Source organism: Gorilla gorilla, chromosome 18 (assembly GCF_029281585.2).
Source record: "Gorilla gorilla gorilla isolate KB3781 chromosome 18, NHGRI_mGorGor1-v2.1_pri, whole genome shotgun sequence".
NCBI lineage: Eukaryota > Metazoa > Chordata > Mammalia > Primates > Hominidae > Gorilla > Gorilla gorilla.
In genome coordinates this window covers 15,888,855-15,914,929 of record NC_073242.2, presented here as the reverse complement: position 1 = coordinate 15,914,929, position 26,075 = coordinate 15,888,855, and the positions used below count along the sequence as shown (strand labels likewise).

General features: G+C 46.6%; 2 protein-coding genes across 10 annotated transcripts in view; one reads left to right on the top strand and one right to left on the bottom strand.

The window, feature by feature from the left end:
• Positions 1 to 3,956, bottom strand: part of LOC101130854 (multidrug resistance-associated protein 1) — a 190,068-nt gene extending 186,112 nt beyond the window's left edge. For 4 of the 9 annotated variants that reach the window (XM_055365319.2, XM_063699508.1, XM_063699509.1 and 1 more), the window contains exon 1: positions 3,508 to 3,698. In XM_055365319.2, the coding sequence (XP_055221294.2) occupies positions 3,508 to 3,555 (48 nt within the window). In that variant the 5' untranslated portion in view covers positions 3,556 to 3,698. Of the gene's footprint in view, positions 1 to 3,507; positions 3,732 to 3,775 lie in introns of those variants that run through there. The other 5 variants (XM_055365324.2, XM_063699510.1, XM_055365320.2 and 2 more) reach the window with 5 other exon arrangements.
• A 16,830-nt stretch (positions 3,957 to 20,786) lies between these two features.
• Positions 20,787 to 21,573, top strand: LOC115933000 (large ribosomal subunit protein eL15-like). Its single transcript, XM_055365340.2, is given in 1 exon segment — positions 20,787 to 21,573. A coding segment is annotated over 1 exon segment (597 nt). The 5' UTR covers positions 20,787 to 20,909; the 3' UTR covers positions 21,507 to 21,573.
• Positions 21,574 to 26,075: the final 4,502 nt, after the last annotated feature.

Genomic DNA, 26,075 nt, shown 5'->3' with positions numbered 1-26,075 from the left:
GAGGTGCACATCAACCCTGGGACCAGCTCACTCCATCGACGGTGACACACAGCTGCAGCTTCCTTCTGGTCTTCTCCAGTGGCAGTCGGTGCAACAGCAAAAATTAACTGGAGAATTCCAGGTGGCGATGACCACTGATCTTTACTGAGCGCTGTGTGCCAAGCAGCAACATTTTAAGTCCTTGCTAAGGATTCATTCACTTATTCCTCAAGTCACCGCTATTCACTAGGTACTATGTTATCCCACATAGGGAAACTGAGGCACGGAGAGATGAAGTAACCTGCCTCAGCAGCAGAGGCAAATTTGCTCTGAGCCACCACAATATACTGCTTAATACCAAGTTGTTTTCTCTGCTTTTCCATAATTTCCAATTTTTCTACACAGGGCCTGAAACACAATTTTTTTTTTTCCTTTTGAGACAGTCTCTCTGTCGCCCAGGTTGGAGTGCAGTGATGTGATCTCAGCTCACTGCAACCTCTTCCCAGGTTCAAGCAATTCTCCTGCCTCAGCCTCCCAAAGTGCTGGGATTACAGGCATGAGCCACTGCACCCGGCCTGCTTTTTTTTTTTTTTTTTTTTTAATGAACTCACAGAAAGTCCCAGGCCCATTTTTCCAACCATCATTCCAACATCAACCACAAAGCAGCGCCTCCTACCAGTCCCACCCCCATGAGAAAAGAAAGCCAAGGGCTGCTGTGACCTGTCCTCAGGCCCTATTTTCCGTTTTGATAGCAAAGTTCTCCTTTTCTCTTCCCAGAGCATCTGTCTGAGTAAAGGTCAACAGAACACTTATCATGGGCCATTTCCATCTTCTGGGTTTTCTGGACATTTCCTGTGGCTCAGAGGCAGACAGTAGCCCAGAAACAAAGCTCTGACAGAGTCACGCGAGGCCCACTAACCTTGACTTCTAAGCACATGACCTTGGTCACAACAGGAGCCAGGCACGAGTGCCTCACTGCCTTTTCACAGCCCAATCCCATCTCCACCAGCTAAAGAAAAGGGGAATCCAAAGGAAGAACAAGGAGCTTAAAACACACAACTTCATCTTTGGAAAAAATAATATTTAATACTAACCATTGTTTATCTCCGTGCAGGGCACAAGCTGAGCCACTTACAAGATTAACTCATTGACCCTTCACAACAACCCAAGAAGGCTGCCACATTTTTGGCTCCTGTCCAATTTTAGAGATGAGGAAAGTGAGGCACACAGAGGGAAAGTGGCTTGCTCAAGGTCACACAGTTATCTGACTGCCTGGGAGGCCAGTCGCTCCTGGCCTTGGACACGCTACCTTGAAAAACACAAAAACAGCCGGGCACAGAGGCCCATGCCTGTAATCTCAACACTTTTGGAGGCCAAGGCAGGAGGATCACTTGAGCCCAGGAGTATGAGACCAGCCTGGGCAATATAGTGTGAATCTGTCTCTATAAAAAATACAAAAATTAGCTGGGCGTGGTGGCACACGCCTATAGTCCCAGGTACTTGGGAGGCTGAGTTAGGAGGACCACTTGAGCCAGGGAGGCAGAGATTACAGTAAGCTGAGATCGTGCCACTGCACTCCAGCCTGGGTGACAGAGCAAGACTCTGTCTCAAAAAAGAAAAAGAAAAAAAAAAGAAAAGAAAAAAGCAACAACTACCTACTTTCTAGCTTTCAGTTAATTGTATTTCAATTTTCCCACTCAGGCCCCAGTTGCCTCCTCTCAAATTCTGGTTCCAAGGCACCTCCAACAAGTCTTGGAATCCAGACAGCAGAAATACGCAAGGTCAAACACGGGGATGGGGTACCTACCAGAGCCAGAGATCAGCTACAATTACCCCCAAGCAAAACCCAACCGCCTGGCAATTTCTGTGGCAGAAAGTCCTTAACGAAGGAAAAAATAAAAAGAAAAAAGAAAATAAAAATTTAAAAAAATATTACAACTGGACTTCGTGAATGAGTTTCTTAAGATAAACAAAGCGCACCCCAAACATACTCATTAGCCATCAACTACCAATTGCCATCAATAAAATACGTCCTGATACAAAACCTCATGGATGTTCACCCTGTTTTGCCCCCTCCTCAATTCAGGAGAAGAAAATAAACAAGAGAATATTCTGGAATTCACAGCAACACGAACCCAGATCACCATGTGAATCTTTGCAAAAAATAATCTTGCTGTTACTACACCTGGCAACAAGGGAGCCACAGGTTTTCCCCTGCTAAAGAAAGGCCATCTGCAAAGAGGCTCCAATCACTCCCAGACCCTCAAGGCAAAGTCTGTGTTCTATTTCCACCCCTGGGGTCACTCTCCAACCCCACTGGCTTAAAATGGGAGACATATCAAAGTGTGGTAGGTTACTAAACACAATGATACCCTATAAAAAAACAAACAAACAAAACCAAACCCTCCAATGGGGCCCTGGAGGATGACTTTTCAACACTCCAAATGCAACCCTCAAGGAAAGGCCGGCAAAACAGGACAAGAAAGTATTTTTGGAAGCTGATCACCACCTCCTAAGAACCAAGGCTGTTTCTCCTGATTCCTAAACAAAAGAGGAGAGAGAAACAGTCGTGTCCAGATTTGCCTACTGCGTTCACCAACAATCAAGACAGCATGAGACAGAAGTGCCTTCCTTCCTGGTACAAAGAGGCAAATCGCATTACGGAGAAGCTGAAGCCCAAAAGACTGGGGCTTAAACCACAGCAAGTGGACTCCAGACACCCAGTCAGGCTCCGCAGGCCACGTTACAGAAGAAAACTTGCCGGGGTTAAATCTAAGGGGCATCCCCACAGAGGAGCTCCACGTGTTGCAGGGAAGGGAGGGCAGGACCACAGCTACCAGGGTCATGGGCGTCCTCAGCTGCACCCCAAGTCTGCCCCGAGCCGAGGGTCAGGTAGGGCACATCAAGGGTGAACATCCCCCTTCTTCCCTGGTTCCCCCAAACTTCCCCCGCAGTATTTAAGTAGAAAGAACAAAAAAAACAAAGCTAGGTAACCACAGAAGAGTAACGTGGCTTGTACGACAACTTTGGGGAGACAATGAAAGTCCCTTTCTACAATCTAAGCCCCTCCCCAGCTCACCCCGTTGGTCACGGAGTATTTTTCGTGAAAAGGGGGGACCCTAACCACAAAAAAGATGGGAAAACAGAAGCAGAGACACCCCTCTTCCCGCCCCCCATCTCTAGCGTCCCCTTCCTTGGAAGGTTGTTTTTACAGACGGGAAGCCCAAAACAGGAAGGCCTCCTCACGGCAGCTCTGACCCGACCAGACCCGACCCTCCAAAACCCCAGGGCTGGGCACGCGGCCCCCCACGCTCTGCTCCGCAGGAACTGAGTCACCCAAGTTTCCCCCATGCCTTGCACCCCCGAAAGGGGCTGGGCCGCAGGCAACGTGAGGGTCCTGGGCCCCCGAGGCCAGCAGCAGAGCGGGGAGCGGGGAGCGGGGTGCCCCGGGCGGCTACGGGCCCGGTGCTTTCCCTCCCCGCCGGCCTCCCTCCGTCCCGCCGGCCTCACGCGGCCCTCGGCACGTACCCAGAGCGGGTCGGAGCCATCCGCGCTGCAGAAGCCCCGGAGCGTCATGCCGGTGGCGCGGGCGGCGGCGGGTGATCGGGCCCGGCTGCTGGCGCGGGCGGCGGCGGGCACCGGGCGGCGGGTGATCGGCCCGGCTGCTGGCGCTGGCGCTGGCTGCGGCGGCGGCGGCGGCGCAGGGAGCCGGACTGGGGCCGCAACGCCGCCTGGTTGGCCCGCGCGTCACGGGGATGCGGCGGCCCCGCCCCGCCCCGCCTCAGCGCCCGCTCACCTTGCGTGTCTCGGCGTGGGCAGCCGGACCAGCCACCTCTCCGCGCCCCGGGTCTGGACCCCGCGCCACCCCGACCCCAGATCCTCCAAGGCCTAGGCCCACCCGCTCGCGGACGGGCCTGGGGAGCGTTGGCTCGCCTTCCGGAAGCGCCTGGGATCTTTGGGGCCACACACCCTGCGACCACTTTTCAAATCCTCTTTAACGACAGTATCCGTCACCAGGGGAAAATAACGTGAACGGAGCCCCCTACCTGCCTGGAGTGTACCGGGCACCTTAACTGTGCCCTCATTTCATCCTGTAAAGTCTCCACTTTCATGAAGGAAGAAACCCAGGTGCAGAGAGGTTGAGTGATTCCCTCTGCCCAGGGTCACCTGGCTAATCACTCGCAGGGCTGGGATTTGAACCCGGTCCGCTGACTCCAAAGCTGAGCCACACAGAAGGAGGTGAATACTGTTATTCACCTACCTTTTACAGATGGGGAAACTGAGGTTCAGAGAGGCGAAGTGACTTGCCCGAGGTCACACAGTTAATAAGGAGTGAAAGTGGAGGTAAGATTCAAACCCGTGAGCAGCCTGATTCCAGAGCACTGATGACCCAGACGGCGCCAGTCTCCACCACTAACAGCTGTTGACCTCACCTGTGTGCAGAGCGCCTTTGCTTCTTCTCAACCTCTTTAAGCATCACTTAGAAATAACCAGGTTATTGATCCTCACCTCAGAGGTAAGGAAACTGAAGCCTGGAGACATGATAATCATAGGCCGGGCATGGTGGCTCATGCTTGTAATCAAGCACTTTGGGAAGCCGAGGCGGGCCGATCACATAAGGTCAGGAGTTCAAGACCAGCCTAGCCAACATAGCAAAACCCTGTCTCTACTAAAAACACAAAAATTAGCCGGGCATGGTGGCAGGCACCTGTAGTCCCAGCTACTTGAGAAGCTGAAACAGGAGAATCACTTGAACCTGGGAGGCGGAGGTTGAAATGAGCTTAGATCACACCACTGTACTCCAGCCTGGGCAACACAGCAAGACTCCGTCTCAAAAAATAATAATAAAAAAATTAATATGCATTCACAGTGACAAGGCTTCTTAAGGCTGTGTTCTTAGCAATTTACACAAATTAACTTGTGCAATCCTCACAACCCCATGAGGTAAGAAGTAGTAGTATCCCCATTTTGCAGATGAGGCGACTAAGGCCCAGAAAGACAGAGTAAATTGTCAGGGATTATTTAGATGGTAAGTGATTAAGCCAAACTTTGAACCCAAGAAGTCTGGCCAGGGAGGTGGGAAATCTATAATATCATCCATTGCGCCATATTGCTTCTGAACTGTTTCATAGGCAGACAGGTAGAGACAGAGGAGCTAGGGCGAGGCCGCAGAGTGTAAATTTCACTGTGATACCAGCGATGCCTTTCTTTTCTCCTCTCCTCCTTAATCTCCTGCCTGATGTGGGTTTCCATAACACATGCACACAACAGCTGCACCAAATAAAACAGAAACAGTGTGTGCATTTGAGACCTCCCCCCGCATCAAAGGACCTAGCGAGGGAAGGAGGAAGGAGGAAGGTAGATAGGATTGTTTTCTGTGATTTTTTTATTGGCCCGGGTCCCCCAAGGGTGAATGAGTTTCTAAGGGATAATTACTTTCATGTAATAATGCCAGTTACGCTGTTGCTTGACCTTTATACTGTCAACAAATATTTATTGAGCATTTACTATATGCCAGATGTCTTGCTAGGAACAAGATAAAATTGCTACTCTTATATAGCTTAAAGGATTGGAATTTTTTTGGATTGGGATTTTTTTAAGTGTTTCTTATGGTAAGATGGCAGATGTTAATCAAATACTATATTTTTGAAAGGGTATTTACAGGCCAGAAGCTGTGACTCACGCATGTAATCTCAGTGCTTTGGGAGGCCGAGGTGGGAGGCTCATTTGGCCCAGGAGTTCAAGGCTACAGTGAGCTATGATCACACCGCTGCACTGCAGCCTGGGTAACACAGCGAGATCCTGTCTCAGGAAAAAAAAAAAAAAAAAAAAAAAACCAGGGAAGGGGAGATATGTACAACTATGGTCACAGCTAGAAAAAAAAAGTGGTGGCCGGGCATGGTGGCTCACGCCTGTAATCCCAGCACTTTGGGAGGCCAAGGCAGGCAGATCACTTAAGGTCAGGAGTTCGAGACCAGTCTGACCAATGGTAAAACCGCATCTCTACTAAAAATACAAAAATTAGCTGGGTATGATGGCAGGCACCTGCAGGCTCAGCTACTCGGGAGGCTGAGGCAGGAGAGTCACTTGAATCTGTGAGGCGGAGGTTGCAATAAGCCAAGATCATGCCACTGCACTCCAGCCTGGGCAACAAAGCAATACTCTATCTCAAATAAATAAATAAATAAATATAAAAATACAAAAATTAGCTGGACATGGTGGTGGGTGCCTGTAATCCCAGCTATTCAGGAAGCTAAGGCAGGAGAATCACTTGAACCCAGGAGATGGAGGTTGCAGTGAGCTGAGATGGCCCCACTGTACTCCAGCCTGGACGACAAAGTGTGACTCCATCTCAAAAACAAAAACAAAAAAAGTGGGCAAAAGTGGGCCTAAGTTAGCAATTTATACCACCCTTGCTGGGGGGTGGAAGTCAGAGAAGGCTTCCTGGAGGAAGAGGCTTTCAAACTGAGATACAAGGAACGCGTCTGGGTTCCTTGGGCCTGGGTTGTGTCCTGGGCAGAAGAAAACAGTTTATAGCAAAGTTATGAAGCAGGGAGGGTCCTTGGAGGAAACTGAAGACAGCCTGGATGGCAGGAACCCAGAGAAGAAGCAAAAGAAATCCATCTGGAGCAGGTGAGTCAGAAGGAGCCAGGGCAGGCAGGTACCCGTTGGCCAAAGGAGGGGCAGTGGGAACCACTGGTGGGTTTTAGGCAGGGCACAAGACAGAGTTGGATTTCTTTCCATGTTTTATTCATTCACTCTTTATTCATCCTTTCAACAAATATTTATTGAGCAAGCACATGAAAACGTGCTCAACATCATTAGTCATCAGGGAAATGCAAATAAAATCCCAGTGAAATACCATCATACACCCACCAGAGTGACTGGAAACAAAGACTGAAAATTCCGAGTGCAGACAAAGACGTGGATTAACTGGAAAAGGCACGCTCTGTTGGGAGGTGTATAAATTGGCTTAACTACTTTGGAAAACTAACAGTTTGGCTGGGTGCAGTGGCTCATGCCTGTAATCCCAGCACTTTGGGTGGCCGAGGCAGGTGGATCTCTTGAGCTCAGGAGATTGAGACCAGCCTGAGCAACATGGTGAAACCCCATCTCTACAAAAAATACAAAAAGGTGGGCCAAGGTGGGTGGATTGCCTGAGCTCAGGAGTTCAAGACCAGCCTGGCTGACATGAGGAAACCCCATCTCTATTACAAATACAAAAAAATTAGCCAGGCATGCTGGCACATGCCTGTAATCCGAGCTACTCGGGAGGCTAAGGCAGGAGAATTGCTTGAACCTGGGAGGTGCAGGTTGCAGTGAGCTAAGATCGCGCCACCGCGCTCCAGCCTGGGCGACAGAGTGACTCTGTCTCAAAAATAAAATAAAATAAAATAAAATTAGCTGGGCGTTGTGGCACATGCCTATAGTCCCAGCTACTTGGGGAGCTGAGGCACAACACTCACTTGAACCCAGGAGGCACAGGTTGCTCTGAGCCAAGATCGCACCACTTCACTCCAGCCTAGGTGACAGAGTGAGACTCCATCTCCAAAAAAAAAAAAAGAAAACTAACAATTCGTGCTAAAGTGAAACACACAATTACATAGTGACACAGAAATTCCACTCACCTCCAAAAGAAAGGTGAGCTTACATCCACCAAAACACATCTACAAAAAATGTTCATAATAGCAACAATACGTATGAATCCCACAAAACACAACAAGGAGCAAAACAAGCCAGACACAAAAGAGCATATTTGCCATGATCTCATTTACACGATGTTCAACAATAGGCAAAACTAATATACATTATTCAAGAGCCAGGCACTGTGGCTCCTGTCTGTAATACCAGCAATCTGGGAGGCCCAGGCAGGAGGATTGCTTTAGGCCAGAAGTTTGAGACCAGCCTGGGCAACATAGTAAGACCTCATTTCTACAAAACAAATTTCTTTTTTTTTTATTTTTTGAGACAGACTCTCTCCCTTTTGCCCAGGTTGGAGTGCGGAGGCATGATCTCAGCTCACTGCAACCTCTGCCTTCTGGGTTCAAGTGATTCTCCTGCCCCAGTTTCCCAAGTAGCTGGGATTACAGGTGCGTGCCACCACGCCTGGCTAATTTTTTTGTATCTTTAGTAGAGACGGGGTTTCACCATGTTGGCCGGGCTGGTCTCAAACTCCTGACCTTGTGATCCGCCTGCCTTGGCCTCCCAAAGTGCTGCGGTTACAGGCGTGAGCCACCATGCCTGCCTCAACAAAACAATTTTAAAGATTAGCTGGGCATATTGGCACACACCTGTGGTCCTAGCTACTCAGGAAACTGAGATAGGAGAATTGCTTGAGCCCCAGAGTTCCAGACTGTGGTGAATTGTGTACGATTGCAACACTGCACTCCAGCCTGGGCAACAGAGGTAGACCCTGTCTCTGAATAATAATAATAATAATAACATATGTTGATCAAAGTCAAGATAGGAAGAAATGTCCTAGGGAGATGGAAATGTTCTATAACTTGATTTGGTGGTAGTTATGTGGTTTTAAACATATACACACACACACACACACACACACACACACGTACACACACATTTATATTTTAAAATTCATTGAGCTTGGCTAGGTGCAGTGGCTCATGCCTGTAATCCCACCCATCACTTTGGGAAGCCAAGGTGGGTGGATCACTTGAGGTCAGGAGTTCAAGACCAGCCTGGCCAACATGGTAGACCCGCATCTCTACTAAAAATACATAAATTAGTCAGGTGTCCTGGTGCACGCCTGTAATGCCAGCTACTCTGGAGGCTGCAGCAGGAGAATCACTTGAACCCAGGAGGCAGAGATTGCAGTGAGCCGAGATCGTGCCATGGTGCTCCAGCCTGGGCAACAGAGTGAGACTCCGTCTCAAAAAAAAAAAAAAAAAAAAAAACTTCATCAAGAGGACATTTAAAGTTGCTGTACTTTGCTCTATGAAAGTTAAACTCAATTAAAAAAAATTTTTTGAGCTATGATCTTGCTCTTGCTCTGTTGCTCAGGCTAGAGAGCAGTGGTGTTCACTGTAGCCTCAAACTCTTGGACTCAAGCAATCTTCCTGCCTTAGCCCCCCAAGTAGCTGTGACTATGGGGGACACCACCACGCCTGACTTTTTTTGTAATATTTTTGTAAAATTGGATCTCACTACGTTACCCAAGTCGGTCTTGAACTCCTGGCCGCAGGCAACCCTCCTGCCTTAGCCTCCCAAAGCACTGGGATTACAGGCATGAGCCACTGTGCACAGCCTCAATTAAAATTTTTTAAATAGAAAATAAATAAACGTGAGTCGGGCACGGTGGCTCACGCCTGTAATCCCAACACTCTGGGAGGCCAAAGTGGGTGGATCACCTGAGGTCAGGAGTTCAAGACCAGCCTGACCAATATGGTGAAACACCGTCTCTACTAAAAATACAAAAATTAGCCAGGCATGGTGGCGCATGCCTGTAATCCAAGCTACTCAGGAGGTGGAGGCAGGAGAATCACTTGAACCCAGGAGGCAGAGGTTGAGGTGAGCCGAGATGGCGCCACTGCACTCCAGTCTCAGAGACAGAGTGAGACTCCATCAAGAAAGGAAAGAGAGAGAGAGAGAGAGAAAGAAAAGAGAGAGAAAGAAAGAGAAAGAGTGAGAAAGACAGCAAGAAAGAAAGAAGGGAGGGAGGGAAGGAGGGAAAGAAAAGGAAAGAAAGAAAAGCAAGAAAGAAATTTATTGCGAGTCTCCTGTGTGCCGGATACTGTATTAGGTGCTGTAGACACAGGAGTGACCAAAACAAAGAAGGAAGTAATTATAGAACAAACAAATTAGTCTACCATTTTCCAAAAGCGGAAACTGGGTTTAGAGGGAAGAAGTAATTTGTTGCAGATCCAGCAGCTGGGATGTGGCAGAGGTAAGGCCCAGCTCTGCTCCTAACCACCAAGCCTCTCTGTGCAACTCTTTCAGCCACAGGCTCACACCACCCCCTTTGCCTTCTTTCTAAGCCCCTTCCTCCCCATTAGGGGCTCTCACAATGTAACAAACCCTTAGACCAACAGACTCGGCCCTGCATCAAACCCACTCAACTGGCAGCAAAGTGATTCATGATTAAAATGCAATATTTGAATTTTGGATTTCAAGCATCACTAAACTGATAGGTAGCGCAGAGAATGCCAGAGTTCCTCTTTTTATTTCCTGTAATCACAGCACTCTGTTCTTGTTCGTTTATGTAGGAGTACTTTTCACTATTTGTAATCATTTGTTTATTTATTTGCTCCATATGGCCTCCCCAGCCAGACTGAGAGCATTTATTTTATTTTATTTTTATCTTTTTTAAGATAGAGTCTCGCTCTGTCACCCAGGCTGGAGTGCAGTGGCAGGATCTTGGCTCGCCGCAACCTCCGTTTCCCAGGTTCAAGCGATTCTCCTGCCTCAGTCTCTTAAGTAGCTGGGACTACAGGCACACACCACCACACCCAGCCAATTTTTGTATTTTTGGTAGAGACGGGGTTTCACCATGTTGGCCAGGCTGGTCTTGAACTCCTGACCTCAAGTGATCCGCCCGCCTTGGCCTCCCAAAGTGCTAGGATTACAGGCGTGAGCGCCTGGCCCAGATTGGGACCTTGAAGCTGCTGCTACCTGTGACCTGAACTTCTGTACCTACCTCCTCCTTGGTCTCCCCACTTCCTTTCTTTCCCCACTACAATCAGAACGCCTCACAGCAGCCCCAGGGGACCTAGTAAAGCACCCTGCATGCAGCTTCCCATGGCCTCCCTTTGTCCTTGGTATAAAATCCTGCTGGAAAAAAATACAACAATTCTACTTCTAGGTATATAACCAAAATAAGTGAGGCCGGGCGCAGTGGCTCACGTCTGTAATCCCAGCACTTTGGGATCCCGAAGCAGGTGCATTACCTGAAGTCATGAGTTCGAGACCAACCTGACCAACAAGGACAACTCCTCTCTCTACTAAAAATATAAAATTAGCCGGGCACAGTGGCACGTGCCTGTAATCCCAGATACTCGGGAGGCTGAGGCAGGAGAATTCTTGAACCCAGGAGGCAGAGGGTGTGGTGAGCCGAGATTGCACCATTGCACTCCAGCTTGGGCATCAAGAGTGAAACTCCGCCTCAAAAAAAAAAAAAGAAGTAATGAAAGCAGGGGTTCGAACGGATATTTGTACACCCATGTTCACAACAGCATTATTCACAGTAGCCAAAAAGTGGAAGCAGGCCGGGCATGGTGCTTCCCCTCACCTTAGCTTCCCGAGCAGCTGGGATTACAGGTTGGCACCACCACGCCCAGCTAGTTTTTGTATTTTTGGTAGAGATAGGGTTTTGCCATGTTGGCCAGGCTGGTCTTGAACTCCTGGCCTCGGGTGACCCACCCACCTCGGCCCCCCAAAGTGCTTGGATTACAGGTGTGAGCCACCATGCCCGGACACTTCTTTTCTTACCATTTAATTACCCTAAGTTATATACAAGTCATGTACTAGATGTATTTATGGTGTCTTGTAAGTATGTAAATCTTTTTCTTTTTCCCACTAGAATTTCAGCTCCATGATGGAGGGATTTAGCTATGTTTTGCTCACTTATGTACTCAGAACATTTAGACCAGGGGTCAGCAAAGTTTTTCTGTAAAGAGCCAGATTGTAAATTTTTTAGGCTTTGCAGGCCCTGCAGTCTCTGCCACCATTTCTCACATCTATCATGGGAGTGCAAAGGCAGCCATAACAAATACATAAATGAGGCTGAGCGTGATGGCTCACACATATAATCCCAGCACTTTGAGAGGCCGAGGTGGGAGGATTGCTTGAGCCCAGGAGTTCGAGACCAGCCTGGCCACCAGGGACTAACCTTTACTGAGAAAGTCAGGTTTATTCAGTTACTGAAAACAAGGAAAGGCTGGATGGTGGCTCACGCCTATAATCCCAGCGCTTTGGGAGGCCGAGGCTGGGGGATCACTTGAAGCTAGGAGTTCAAGACCAGCTGGGGCAACATGGCAAAACCCCATCTCCACAAACAATACAAAAATTAGCCAAGCATGGTGGTACCTGCCTGTATTCCCAGCTACTCGGGAGGCTGAGGTGGGAGGATTGCTTGAGCCCAGGAGGTAGAGGTTCTACTGAGCTGTGATTGCACCACTGCACTGCAGCCTGGGCAACAGAGTGAGACCCTGTCTCAAAAAAAAAAAAAAAAAAAAAAAAAGGAGGGAGAGGGACACCAGAGCAACTGAGCAGCTATGGGTTGCTTCACCAAACAAAGACAAAAATTAACTTCTAAAGTTTAGTAAATGTGGACCACTTTGTTCAGGGAACCCTTATCTGAATTGCTGTGCCTGGGTATCCAACTGCCCAGATCCTCCAAGCAAGAGGAAAAAATTTCATTTGTACTGACATATTTGCTTTTCTTTTCTTTTTTTTTTGAGACAGAGTTTTGATCTTGTCGCCCAAACTGAAGTACAATGGCACGATCTCAGTTCACTGCAACCTCTACCTCCCAGGGTCAAGCAGTTCTGCCTCAGCCTCCCAAGTAGCTGCAATTACAGGCACCCGCCACCATGCCTGGCTAATTTAGTGTTTTTAGTAGAGACGGGGTTTCACCATGTTGGTCAGGCTGGTCTCGAACTCCTGACCTCAGGTGATCCACCTGCCTTGGCCTCCCAAAGTGCTGGGATTACAGGCGTGAGCCACTGCACCCGGCCTGTACTGATATATTTTCAAACTACAAATTATCTATCTATGATTTCATGAAACAAAGTTTCTCAGCAAGTCAGAAAGCAGTGGTTCATAGTAGGAAGTCACCATGGCACTTTACAGCTGCAGTGTCCTTGGGAGAAATATTATTTCCTGTTATCTTTGCAGATATCTTTATCTGGTTTTGAGGGGTTTTATTTTTTTCTGGAGAAGGTCTTGCTCTGTTGTTCATGCTGGAGTGCAGAGTGCAGTGGTGTGATCATAGCTCACTGCAGCCTCGAACTCCTGGGCTCAAGCAATCCTCCTGGCTCAAGCGATCTGCCTGCCTCAGGCTCCCAAAGTGCTGCGATTACAGGTGTGAGCCACCATGCTTGGCCTGTTTGTTTGTTTGAGACAGGGTTTCCCTCTGTCACCCAGGCTGGAGTGGCATGGCATGATCAGAGCTCACGACAGCCTCATACTCCTGGGATCAAGGGATCTTCTTGCCTCAACCTTCCTAGTAGCTGGGACCACAGGCACGTGCCACCATGCCTAGCTAATTTTTGTATTTTTCTTTGTAGATATGGTGTTTTGTCATTTTGCCCAGGCTGGTGTCAAACTCCTGGGCTCAAGCAATCCTCCTCCCGCGGCTTCACAAAGCTCCGGAATTACAGGTTTGAGCCAACATACCTGACCCATTGCAGGATGTTTTAGCCTCATTCCTGGCCCCTACCCACCAAATGCCAGGAATGTACCTGCACACACACCCTGACGTTGTGACAACCAAAAATGCCTCCCTACGTTGCCAAATGTCCCCTCGGAGGGCAAACTCGACCTGGTTGAGAATCATTGCTGGAGAGGACCTCAGACTGGAAAGGGACATGATTTGATGTACAGTTTTGAAAGGCCATTCCCTGTGCCCAAAATGTGTTCCCAACCTTAGACAATGAGTGCATTGCATTCATCTGGACACAGTGATTGGTTCAAAGAGAGCATGTGACCTAGTCACAGCCCAAGAGTCACAATGTAATTTGGGCTAAGAATCTGGGGAAATAAGCCAGGTGCGGTGGCTCACGCCTGTAATCCCAGCACTTTGGGAAGCCAAGGCGAGCAGATCACCTGAGGTCAGGAGCTCCAGACCAGCCTGGCCAACATGATGAAACCCCGTCTCTATTAAAAATACAAAAATTAGCGGGACGTGCTAGCGCATGCCTGTAATCCCAGCTACTCGGGAGGCTGAGGCATGAGAATCGCTTGAACCCAGGAGGCAGAGGTTGCAGCAAGCCCAGATGGTGTCAATGCACTCCAGCCTGGGGCAACAGAGTGAGACTTCGTCTTTAAAACAAACAAAAAAAAAGACTATGGGGAAGGAGAGTCTTGCTTCTGACTCCTCTCACTGGAAGTCTGAGGGGACCCAGGTACCTGAATGACGTCCATCGTGTCCCTGCTACATGAAGCCTGAGGCTGGGGCCAACAAAGGGCAAGCAGAAGTCAAGAAAGGGAGAAAAACAGACTCATGATGGCTTCATTTGCATCCTGGATTCAGCCCTACCCATGAACGTTTTATTTACAGGATCCCCAAATTCAGACTTTCAGATCTTTTACCAAAAAAGGCCTAACTGTCATGAGAGACCTTGGGCTTGGGCTTCAGTCTTCCTCATAGCTCTGCTCTGCGTGGACTTTCCCTGCCCAGCCCAAATCCTCACCTTCAAATTCTGCCAGTTTCAGTGCCTCATGCCTGTAATCCCAGCACGTTGGGAGGGTGAGGGAGGCAGACCACTTGAGGTCAGGAGTTCCAGACCAGCCTGGGCAACATAAGGAGACCCCTGTCTTTATTTAAACAAAAAACAAAACGAACAGAAAAGAGACCAGGTGCAGTGGTGGCTCACTCCTGTAATCCCAACACTTTGGGAGGCCAAGGTGGGCAGATCACTTGAGGTCAGGCGTTCGAGACTAGCCTGGCCAAAATGGCAAAACCCCAACTCTACTAAAAATACAAAAATTAGCTGCACGTGGTGGTGCATGCCTGTAGTCCCAGCTACTCAACAGGCCGAGGCAGGATAATCACTTGAACCCGGGAGGCGGAGGTTGCAGTGAGCCAAGATCGTGCCACTGCACTCCAGCCTGGGCGACAGAGCGAGACTTTGTCTCAAAAAAAACCAAGAAAACAAAAAAACAAAACAAAAAACCCTGAAAATGTCAATTATATATGGAATATCAGTAGCACAATGTATGGCTGTTGTAACATGGTGCCGAAGTCCAAGATCAAAGTGCTGGTAGATTCAAGTGTCTGGAGAGGACCTGCTTTTCTAGATAGCTGTCTTTTCACTGTGCCTTCCTATGAGAAGTGGCAGGGGATCTCTCTGGGGTCCTTTTTATTTATTTATTATTATTTTAATTTTTAAATGGAGATGGCGTCTCACTATGGTGCCCAGGCTGGTCTCAAACCGCTGGGCTCAAGCGATCTCAACACTTTGGGAGCCTTGGTAGCTGAACCATTACAAGCGTGAGCCACCACATCCAGCCTGGGGCCCCTTTCGTAAGGGCACTAATCCCAGTCATGAGAACTCCACTGTCAAGACCTAATCATCTCTCAAAGGCTCATCTCCTAATACCATCACCTTGGGGGTTAGGATTTCAACATATGAATTTTGGGGGATATAAACATTCAGAATATAGCATGGAGACTGTAGTGAGTTAAAACTGAAAACTGCTTAGAATTCAGTTTAAAGACAAGTTACACTCCTCCCACCCCATAAAGCAAGTGAACTGTATTGATCCCAACCACAAAAATTAGACATTCTAGATGAATGTCTTTGAGAAAATGAATCAGAGAGAGTCCGGATGTAGCAAGAGACAGAGAAGAAGAAGGAGTGAGAAATCAATGCAACTATCAACAGGAGAATTCAATGAGAGGCACTTAAGAATGGTGAGATCCCTGGCTGGTCGTGATGGCTCACACCTGGAATGCCAGCACTTTGAGAGGCTGAGGTGGGTGGATTACTTGAGCTCAGCAGTTGGAGACCAGCCTGAGCAACATAGCAAAACCCCGTCTCTACCAAAAATAGACAAAAAAATTAGCCGGCTGTGGTGGTGCGCACCTTTGGTCCCAGCTACTTTGGAAGCTGGGAGGATCACTTGAGCCTGGGAAGTTGACGCTGCAGTGAGCCACAATGGCATCACTGCACTCCAGTCTGGGTGACAGAGCAAAACCGTGTCTCAAAAAAATGAAAATAAAAATAAAAAAGGGCTGGGTGCGGTGGCTCACACCTGTAACCCCAACACTTTGGGAGGCTGAGGCTGGCGGATCACTTGAGATCAGGAGTTCAAGACCAGCCTGGCCAACATGGCGAAACCCAGTCTCTACTAAAAATACAAAAATTAGTTGGGCATAGTGGTGGGCGCCTGTAATCCCAGCTACTCAGGAGGCCGAAGCAGGAGAATCACTTGAACCCAGGAGGCAGAGGTTGCAGTGAGCCGAGATCACGTCACTGCCTGGGCCTGGGACAGCCTGGGCCTGGGCGACAAAGCAAGGCTGCGTCTCAAATAAAAAAGAAGACAATTTTAGTTGCTCAACACACATGTTCCTATCTGAGGTTGAATGAGGCCACACCCTGACTTCTTGTTTCAGTTGTCCTATTGTAAATGTCCTTTTTTTTTTTTTTCTTTTTTTGAGATGGAGTCTCACTCTGTCTTCCAGGTTGGAGTGCAGTGGCTCGATCTCAGCTCACTGCAGCCACTGCCTCCTGGGTTTGAGCAATCCTCCCGTCTCAGCCTCCCGAGTGGCTGGGATTACACGTGCCCACCACCACGCTCAGCTACTTTTTGTATTTTTTGTAGTGACAGGGTTTCACCATATTGGTCAGGCTGGTCTTGAACTCTTGCCCTCAGGTGATCCACCCACCTCAGCCTCCCAATGTGCTGAGATTACAGGCGTGAGCCACTGTGCCAGGCCACAAATGTCCTTTTTGCAGCATTTGTGTGCCATAGGTTTCACATTTCTATGGTATTTATTATTGATTTTGCTGTTTGAAATGGCCCCCAAGCATAGCACTGAAGTGCTATCTGGTGTTCCTAAGAAAATACATGTTTTGGGCCCGGCGCGGTGAATAGTGCCTCTGTCGACATGTGTATAGTATGTGCATCTACGTCAGTGCATGTTTTCATTTATTTTGTGAATTTTCTAGGAGTAGAATTGCTGAGATATATGGTAATTCTGTGTTTAACTTTTTGACGAATCATTAAACAGTTTTTCTCAGCAGCTGAACCATTTTACATTTCCACCAGCAATGCATGAGTGTTCCAATATCTCCACATTCCTGCCAGCATTTATTTTCTGCATATTTACTTATTTATTTATTTATGTATTTTAGAGATGGGATCTCACCCTATTGCTCTGGCTAGAATGCAGTGGCATGATCATAGCTCACTACAACCTCAAACTCCTGGGTTCAGTCCTCCCGACTCAGTTTCCCAAGTAGCTAGAACCACAGGGGTGTGCCACCACTCCCAGCTAATTTTTTAATTTTTTGGAGAGATGGCAGTCTTGCTATGTCACCCAGGCTGGTCTTAAACTCCCGGACTTAAGTGATCCTCCTGCCTTGGCATCCCAGAGTGCTGGCATGAGTCACTGTTACCAGCTGCACCCCCCAACACACACACTTTAAAAAAAAAATTGTAGCTATCCTAGTGTGTGTGAATTGAGACCTCACTGTGGTTTTTGTCTGTGTTTCTCTAAAGACTAATAATGTTGAACATCTTTTTATGTGCCTGTTGGTGATTTACATATCTTCTAGGAATGTCTATTCAAGTCCTTTGTTCATATTTGTTTCCCTTTTTTATTGCTGCTGCACAAATTAACTTTGTTCATGTTTTAATTACATTAAAACATAGACTTTTATCAGATACATGGTGTGCACATATTTTCTCCCATTCTGTACATTGTCTTTTTACTTTCTTAATAATATCCTTCAATGCACAAAAGTTTTTAATTTGATGAAGTCTAATTTGTCTATTTTTCTTTTTTGGCTTGTACTTTTGGTGTCATATCTAAGAATTCATTGCCAAGTCCAAGATCATGAAAATTCATCCTTGTGTTTTCTTCTAAGAGTTTTATAGTTTTAGTTCTTATATTTATAATAATTTTTAAGGTAATTGCAAGGTTAGGGTCCAACTTCATCCTTTTGTACATGTTTATCCAGTGGTCCTAGGACAATTTTTTTAAAAGGCTATTCTTTCTCCCATTGAATTGTCTTAGCACACCTGTCAAAAATCAATTGACCATAATTGTATAGGTTTATTTGTGGACTCTCAATTCTATTTCATTGGTTTATATATCTGTTCTTAAGATAATACCACACTGTTTTGATTACTGTAGCTTTGTAGTAAGCTTTAAAATCAAGAAATATGAGCCCTCCAACTTTGTTCTTCTTTTTCAAGAATGTTGTGGCTATTTGGAGTCTTTTACAATTCCATATGAATTTGAGAATCAGCCTTTCCATTTCTGCAGAAAAGACCATTGAAATTGCATTAAATCTGTTGATTGCTTTGGGTAGTATTGACACCTTAACAATATTGAGTCTTCTAATCCATGAACATGGGATGTTTTTCTATTTGTTTAGGTCTTCCTAAATGTCTTTCAGCAATGTTTCATGGCTTTCAGTGTACAAATTTTGAACATCTTTTGTTAAATTTATTACCAAGTATTTTTATTGTTTTTGGTGCTATTGCAAGTGGATTGTCTTAATTTTCTTTTCTTAGTTTAATTTTCAGGTTGTTCGTTTACAGGTTGTTCACAGAATAATTATTCAATTATTCTCTGAATAATTCTAACCAGGCCAGGCATGTGGGCTCACACCTGTAATCCCAGCACTTTGGGAGGCCAAGGCAGGTGGATAACTGAGATGAGGAGTCCAAGACAAGCCTGGCCAACATAGTGAAGCCCCATTTCTACTAAAAGTACAAAAAATTAACTGGGCATGATGGTGCATGCCTGTAATCCCAGCTGCTTGGGAGGCCGAGACAGAAGAATCACTTGATCCAGGGAGGCAGAGGCTGCAGTGAGCCGAGATCATAACACTGCACTCCAGCCTGGGCAACAGAGTGAGACTCTGTCTCCAATAATAATAATAATTCTAACCAATGAAGTATGATTGGCAAAGATGTGTGTCATTTTCAATCATACCTCATTGGTTAGAATTTTTTTATTTTTATTTTTATTTTATTTTATTTTTGAAATGGAATTTCACTTTTGTTGCCCAGACTGGAGTGCAATGGCATGATCTCGGCTCCGGGTTCAAGCAATTCTCCTCCCTCAGCCTCCCAAGTAGCTGGGATTACAGGCATGCACTGCCATGCCCAGCTAATTTTTGTATTTTTAGTAGAGATGGGGTTTCACCATGTTGGCCAGGCTGGTCTCAAACTCCTGACTTCAGGTGATCCACCTGCCTCAGCATCCCAAAGTGCTGGGGTTACAGGCGTAAGCTACCATGCCCAGCCTTGGTTAGAATTATTCACAGGGTCAGGTATGACTACCACAACCTTCAGTGAGGAGATTGCAGAATTCTTCTCTGAAATTCCTGGCTTCAAACGATTCTCCTATTGGCTTCCCAAAGTGCTGGTATTACGGGTGTAAGCCACTGCACCCGACCAGTATATCTTTTAAAAGAAACATTCAGGGAACAAAAAGGAGCTCTCAGAAATTAAGAAAGCAAGAAGTAAAAAAAGAAAAGGGAAGAAGAAAAAATTGCTGAAATCTTGCAGAGATCAGAGAAAATGGAGAACATTAGAAGGTCACACAAAAAGATCCCACATCTAAATAATAAGCATTTCAGAAAAATAAAACTGACAAAACACAGGAAAAAAAACCATAGATGAAATAATAAGAGAAAAAATTTCAGAACTTACAGGTGTAATAATTTTTCACTCCAGCCTGGGTGACAGAGTGAGACTCTGTCAAAAAAAACAAAACAAAACAAAACAATTGACGATAGATGTATGGGTTATTTCCAGACTCTCAATTCTATTCCACTAATCTATATGCCTATCTTCCTACCAATACCAAACTTTTTGATTATTGTTGCTTTGTAGTAAATTCTGAAGTCACCAAGTGTGAGTCTTCCAACTCTGCTCATTTTTCAAGATTGGCTGTTGGGTGCAATACCATGTGAATTTTAGGTTTGAATTTTCCAGGTCTGCAAACAAGGACATTGGGGTTTTCACAGAGATTACATCAAGTCTATAGATCACTTTGGAGTAGTATCACCATCTTAACAATATTTAGTCTTCTAATACATAAATGTGTATTTTTAGAGATATATAGCATGACATTTAAAGTAATCTATCATGATCTGTGTAACTTCCTTTAAAGTATTTCAACAGACCACAATAAGATATTACTCTAATTGTGCTAGAATGGCTATAATGGAAAAGTAAACAACAGCGTCAAAAACGAATGTGAGTTCTGGTTTGTCTTCCTCTCCCTAACTTCATGTCTAGCTTTTTTTTTTCTTTGAGACGGAGTCTCGCTCTGTTGCCAGGCTGGAGTGCAGTGGCACAATCTTGACTTACTGCAACCATTGCCTTCTGGGTTCAAGTGATTCTCTTCCCTCAGCCTCCCAAGTAGCTGGGACTACAGGCACCCACCATCATGCCCAGCTAATTTTTGTATTTTTAGTAGAGACAGGGTTTCACCATGTTGGCCAGGCTGGTCTCAAACTCCTGATCTCAGATGATCCACCTGCCTCGGCCTCCCAAAGTGTTGGGATTACAGGCATGAGCCACTGCGCCCAGCCCACAGTTCATTTTTGGTTTTGTTTTTTCCTCCCAAGAGTGTCTTAGGTACTTTGACTCCCTTTTATTCCCCTGTCAGTTTTGGAATCAGATTGTCAAGTTCTACAAAAAAAAAAAAAAAAAAAAAAAAAAGCTGAGCTTTTCATTGGGATTACATTTGATCTATGAATCAATACAAGAGTTGGCGCCTTCAAATCTAGGCTCTTCCAATCAATGAACATGTATATCTCTCCATTTATTTAGGTCTTCTTTACTGTCTCTCAACAAAATTTTTTAATAGTTTTTATAGAGGTTCTGTAAGTCCTGTATGAGATGTTATATCTTACCAGGTACTCCCTGGGTACAAGAGGGAGAGTTGCTTTTCACCCTTTTGAACTGTTTGAAGTTTTTTCTAACCACAGGCATATATTTTTCAAAATAAAAATTATTAAGATTTTTGGCCCTTCTGTCTGGCAGCAGCAATCAGGTGAGCCAAGATGGGTGCATACAAGTACATCCACGAGCTGTGGAGGAAGAAGCAGTCTGATGTCATGAGCTTTCTTCTGAGGGTCTGCTGCTGGCAGTACCGCCAGCTCTCTGCTCTCCACAGGGCTCCCCGCCCCACCCGGCCCAATAAAGTGCACCAACTGGGCTACAAGATCAAGCAAGGTTATGTTATATACGGTATTCGTATTCTCCGTGATGGCCGAAAATGCTCAGTTCCTAAGGGTGCAACTTACGGCAAGCCTGTCCATCGTGGTATTAACTGAAGCCTACAGTTGATTGCAGAGGAGTGAGTTGGACGCCACTGTGGGGCTCTAAGAGTCCTGAATTCTTACTGGATGGGTGAAGATTTCACACACAAATTTTTTGAGGTTATCATTGATCCATTCCATAAAGCTATCGGAAGAAATCCTGACACCCAGTGGATCACCAAACCAGTCCACAAGCACAAGGAGAAGCGTGGCCTGGCATGTGCAGGCCAAAAGAGCCATGGCCTTGGAAAGGGCCGTAAGTTCCACCACACTATTGGTGGTTCTTGCCGGGCAGCTTGGAGAAGGCGCAATACTCTCAATCTCCACTGTTACCACTGATATAAGTAAAGTTTGTAAAACTCATACCTAATAAACAATGTAGGACAGTCAAAAAAATTACTAAGATTTTTGAGCCAGGTGCAGTGGCTCAAGCCTGTAATCCCAGCACTTTGGGAGGCCAAGGCTGGCAGATCACTGGAGGTTAGGAGTTCGAGACCAGCCTGGCCAACATGGCAAAACCCTGTCTCTACTAAAAATACAAAAATTAGCTGGGTGTGGTGGTGCACAAGTGTTATTCCAGCTACTCAGGAGGTGGAGGCAGGAGAACTGCTTGAACCCGGGAGGCAGATGTTGAAGTGAGCTGAGATTGTGCCACTGCACTCCAGCCTGGGTGATAGAGTCAGACTCCATCACAAAAAAAAAGAAAAAAAGAAAAGAAATTATTAACATTTTTGAATCAGCATTCTATTATCATTGTTTATACATCAAAACTATAAGTAGGCATGCAGTGGAAAGTCTCTCTCCCACTCCTGGACCTATTCACAATATTCCGAATCATTCCTTCTCAATAGGTAATGGCTATAAATTAATATCTTCTTTATCCTTCCAGAATTCTTCACGCACATGTCCTTAAATGTATACTTTCGTCTCAAGATAAATGCCATAGACTGTGTCTTTTTGCAGAATCTCTTGCAAGACTCTGTGAACACAGTGAGAAAACATGGACCCAGGAACTGTGTTCCTTACATTCAGCTGGAGCTGAGTCTGCAAGTCCCAATGCATGCCAATAAAGAAAGTTCTGCAGGCCAGGTGTGGCGGCCCATGCCTGTAATCCCACCACTTTGGGAGGTCAAGGTGGGCAGATCAACTGAGGTCAGGAGTTCAAGACCAGCCTGGCCAATATGGTGAAACCATGTCTCTACTAAAAATACAAAAAATTAGCCGGGCATGGTGGCATGCACCTGTAATCCCAGCTACTCAGGAGGCTGAGGCAGGAGAATCACTTGAACCCAGGAGGCGGAGGTTTCAGTGAGTCGAGATTGTGCTAGCCTAGGCGACAGAGCAAGACTCCGTCTCAAAAAAAAAAAAAAAAAAAAAAAAGGAAAGCTCTGCAGAGTTCTCCAGGGTTACACTCTGTTCTCTGCACTACACCCCCAACTTTTTTTTTTTTTTTTTTTTTTTTGAGACGGAGTTTCACTCTTGTTGCCCAGGCTGGAATGCAATGGTGTGATCTCGGCTCACCGCAACCTCCACCTCCCAGGTTCAAGCAATTCTCCTGCCTCAGCCTCCCGAGTAGCTGGGATTACAGGTGTGTGCCACCATGCCTGGTTAATTTTGTGTTTTTTAGTACAGACAGGGTTTCACCATGTTGGCCAGGCTGCTCTCAAACTCCTGACCTCGTGATCTGCACGCCTGGCCTCCCAAAGTGCTGGGATTACAAGCGTGAGCCACTGCACCTGGCCTGCATTGCCCTTTTTAATTTTTGATCACTATTTATTAAGTTACAAAGAGCCAGGCCCAGTGCTGCGCTAAGCACTTTACATATTTGGCATGTTTTCTCTTTTTTACTCCTTCCAGCAGCCAGGGCCTATGAACTTACAGAAGGCATGATGCCTAAGGCCCACAATACTTTTAGGGCCCCATGAAAATGTTTTACTTCTTTTAAAATCAGAAGAAAAAATAAACATAACCCTGCCTTTATTACATATATATATTATTTTTAGTTTTTAGTTTTTGGTATTTTTGAGCAGGAGCTCTGGTGCCCAGGCTGGAGTGCAGTGGCACAATCATGGCTCACTGCAGCCTTGACCCCCTGGGCTCAGGCAGTCTTCCCACCTCAGCCTCCCGAGGAGCTGGGACCACAGGTACATGCCACCACTTCCGGCTAATTTTTTATTTTTTTTATTTTTTGTAGAGAAAGGGTCTTGCCATGTTGCCCAGGCTGTTCTTGAACTCTTGGGATGAAATAATTCTCCCACCTTGGCCTCCCAAAGTGCTGGGATTTCAGGCATGAGCCACTGCACCAGGCCTTGTTATATTCATCCTTATACTAACACGGTCATAAAATATGATTTAAAACACTTTTTTCTTATGGAGGAAGGAACCCACCAAAAAAATCCATGTGACTGAGTGTGGTGCTGGGTGCCTGTAGTCCCAGCTACCAGGAGGCTGAGGCAGGAGAATCACTTGAACCCGGGAAGCGGAGGTTGCAGTGAGCCGAGATCGTGCCACTGCACTTGCACTTCAGCCTGGGTGACAGAGTAAGACTCTGTCTCAAAAAAAAAAAAAAAAAAAAAGGCCAGCAGTGGCTCACACTTGTAATCCCAGCACTTTGGGAGACCAAGGCGGGTGGACCACCTGAGGTCAGGAGTTCGAGACCAGCCTGGCCAACATGGTGAAACCCCGACTCTACTAAAAATACAAAAAATTAGCTGGGCATGGTGGCGGGTGCCTGTAATCCCAGCTACTCGGGAGGCTGAAGCAGGAAAAATCAGTTGAACCCAGGAGGCGGAGGTTGTAGTGAACCAAGACTGTGCCACTGTACTCCAGCCTGGGCAATAAGAGCAAAACTCTGTCTCAGAAAGAAAAAAAAAAAGAAAAAAAATCATAATGTGGCCAAACCAGCAACCCTATGACATGAGTACTATTGCTATGCAGTTTATCCAAGGGAGGAAACTAAAGTCTGAGAAGTGATTTAGCCCAGGTCAGGTGGCTGGAAGGGGTGGGAACATGGACTTGAACCCAAGCCTAGTGACTCTAAAGCTCTTATGCTGGGCCACTCAGCTGAAGAGACTCCAGTCAGCACTTTCCTATGGAAGGGACGTGTTTGATCACAACTGGGAAGTTGTACCCCACAAAAAGAAGGCTCTGGGGAAATGTGATACAGTCTTCAAATATTTTAAGGGCTGTCATGTGGAAAAGGATTAGCTCTTTTGTGTTACTTCCCAGAGCTGAGCTAGGATAGGTGGGGTGTGTTGCAGGAAAGGTAGGGTGTGTGTGTGTGTGTCTCTCTCGCTGTGTGTGTGTGTGTGTGTGTGTGTGTGTGTGTGTCTCACTCTGTTACCCAGACTGGAATGCAGTGGAGGGATCACCACTCACTGCAACCTCCGCCTCCTGGGTTCAAGTGATTCTCCTGCCTCAGCCTCCCGAGTACCTGGGACTACAGGCAGGCACTACCGCACCCAGCTAGTTTTTGTATTTATAGTAGAGATGGGGTTTCGCAATGTTGGCCAGGCTGGTCTCTGGCTCCTGACCTTAGGTGATCCGCCCTACTCAGCCTCCCAAAGTCCTGGGATCACAGGTGTGAGCCACCGGGCCCCACCAGGAAAGTAGATTTTGGCCCAGTGATATAACAAACTTACTAGATGTGATAAGCCCACTGTCAGTGGTGGTTTATTCTTAAGATCAAAGATGTGGAGTTTGACCCCAGTCACAGACAAGAGCATTGTAAACAAGGCTGTATTGCAGGGGATTGCTGCCTTGGGAGGGGAGTTGGACAAGAATTTGATGAATTTTTATGCCCCTTTCAACTCTAAGATTCTATGTTTGCAGGGCCCAGCATGGTGGCTCATGCCTGTAATCCCAGCACTTTGGGAAGCCAAGGCAGGCAGATCACCTGAGGTCGGGAATTCGAGACCATCCTGGCCAACATGGTGAAACCCCGTCTCTACTAAAAATACAAAATTAGCTGGGCATGGTGGCGTACTCCTGTAATCCCAGCTAGTCGGGAAGCTGAGGCAGGAGGATCACTTAAAGCCGGGAGGCAAGGGTTGCAGTGAGCCTGGATAGCGCCATTGCATTCCAGTCTGGGTGACAAAGCGAGACTCTGTCTCAGAAAAAAAAAAAAAAAAAAAAAAAAAAACTATGGTTGCAAATAGCAGCAGCTCAGCAGTGTAGAGTTGAATTCCCCACCAAACCAATTTTACCAATTGTTATTGAGCCTTTTTATGTACCATTGGTGGGAGTATGAATGGATACTCTTTTGAAAGTGTTATTTGGCAGTATTTATTAAAATTTAGACTGTTTGGGCCAGGCGCAGTGGCTCACGCCTGTGATCCCAGTACTTTGGGAGGCTGAGGCGGGCAGATCAACTAAGGTCAGGAGTTCGAGACCAGCCTGACCAACATGGTGAAACTCTGTCTCTACTAAAAACTACAAAAAGTAGAGCCAGGCGTGGTGGCTCACACCTGTAATTCCAGCACTTTGGGAGGCTGAGGCAGGCAGATCACCTGAGGTCAGTTGTTCGAGACCAGCCTGACCAACATGGAGAAACCCCGTCTCTACTAAAAATACAAAATTAGCTGGGCGTGGTGGCACATACGTGTAATCCCAGCTATTCGGGAGGCTGAGGCAGGAGGATTACCTGAATCTGGGAAGCGGAAGTTGTGGTGAGCAGAGATGGCGCCATTGTACTACAGCCTGGGAAGCAAGAGCAAAACTCCGTCTCAAAAAGAAAAAAAAAAAAAAAAAAACTACAAAATGTAGCCAGGCATGGTGGTGGGTGCCTATAATCCCAGCTACTTGGGAGGCTGAGGCAGGAGAATGGCTACAACCTGGGAGGCGGAGGTTGTAGTGGGCTGAGAATGTGCCATTGCATTCCAGCCTGGGCGACAAGAGTGAAACTGTTTA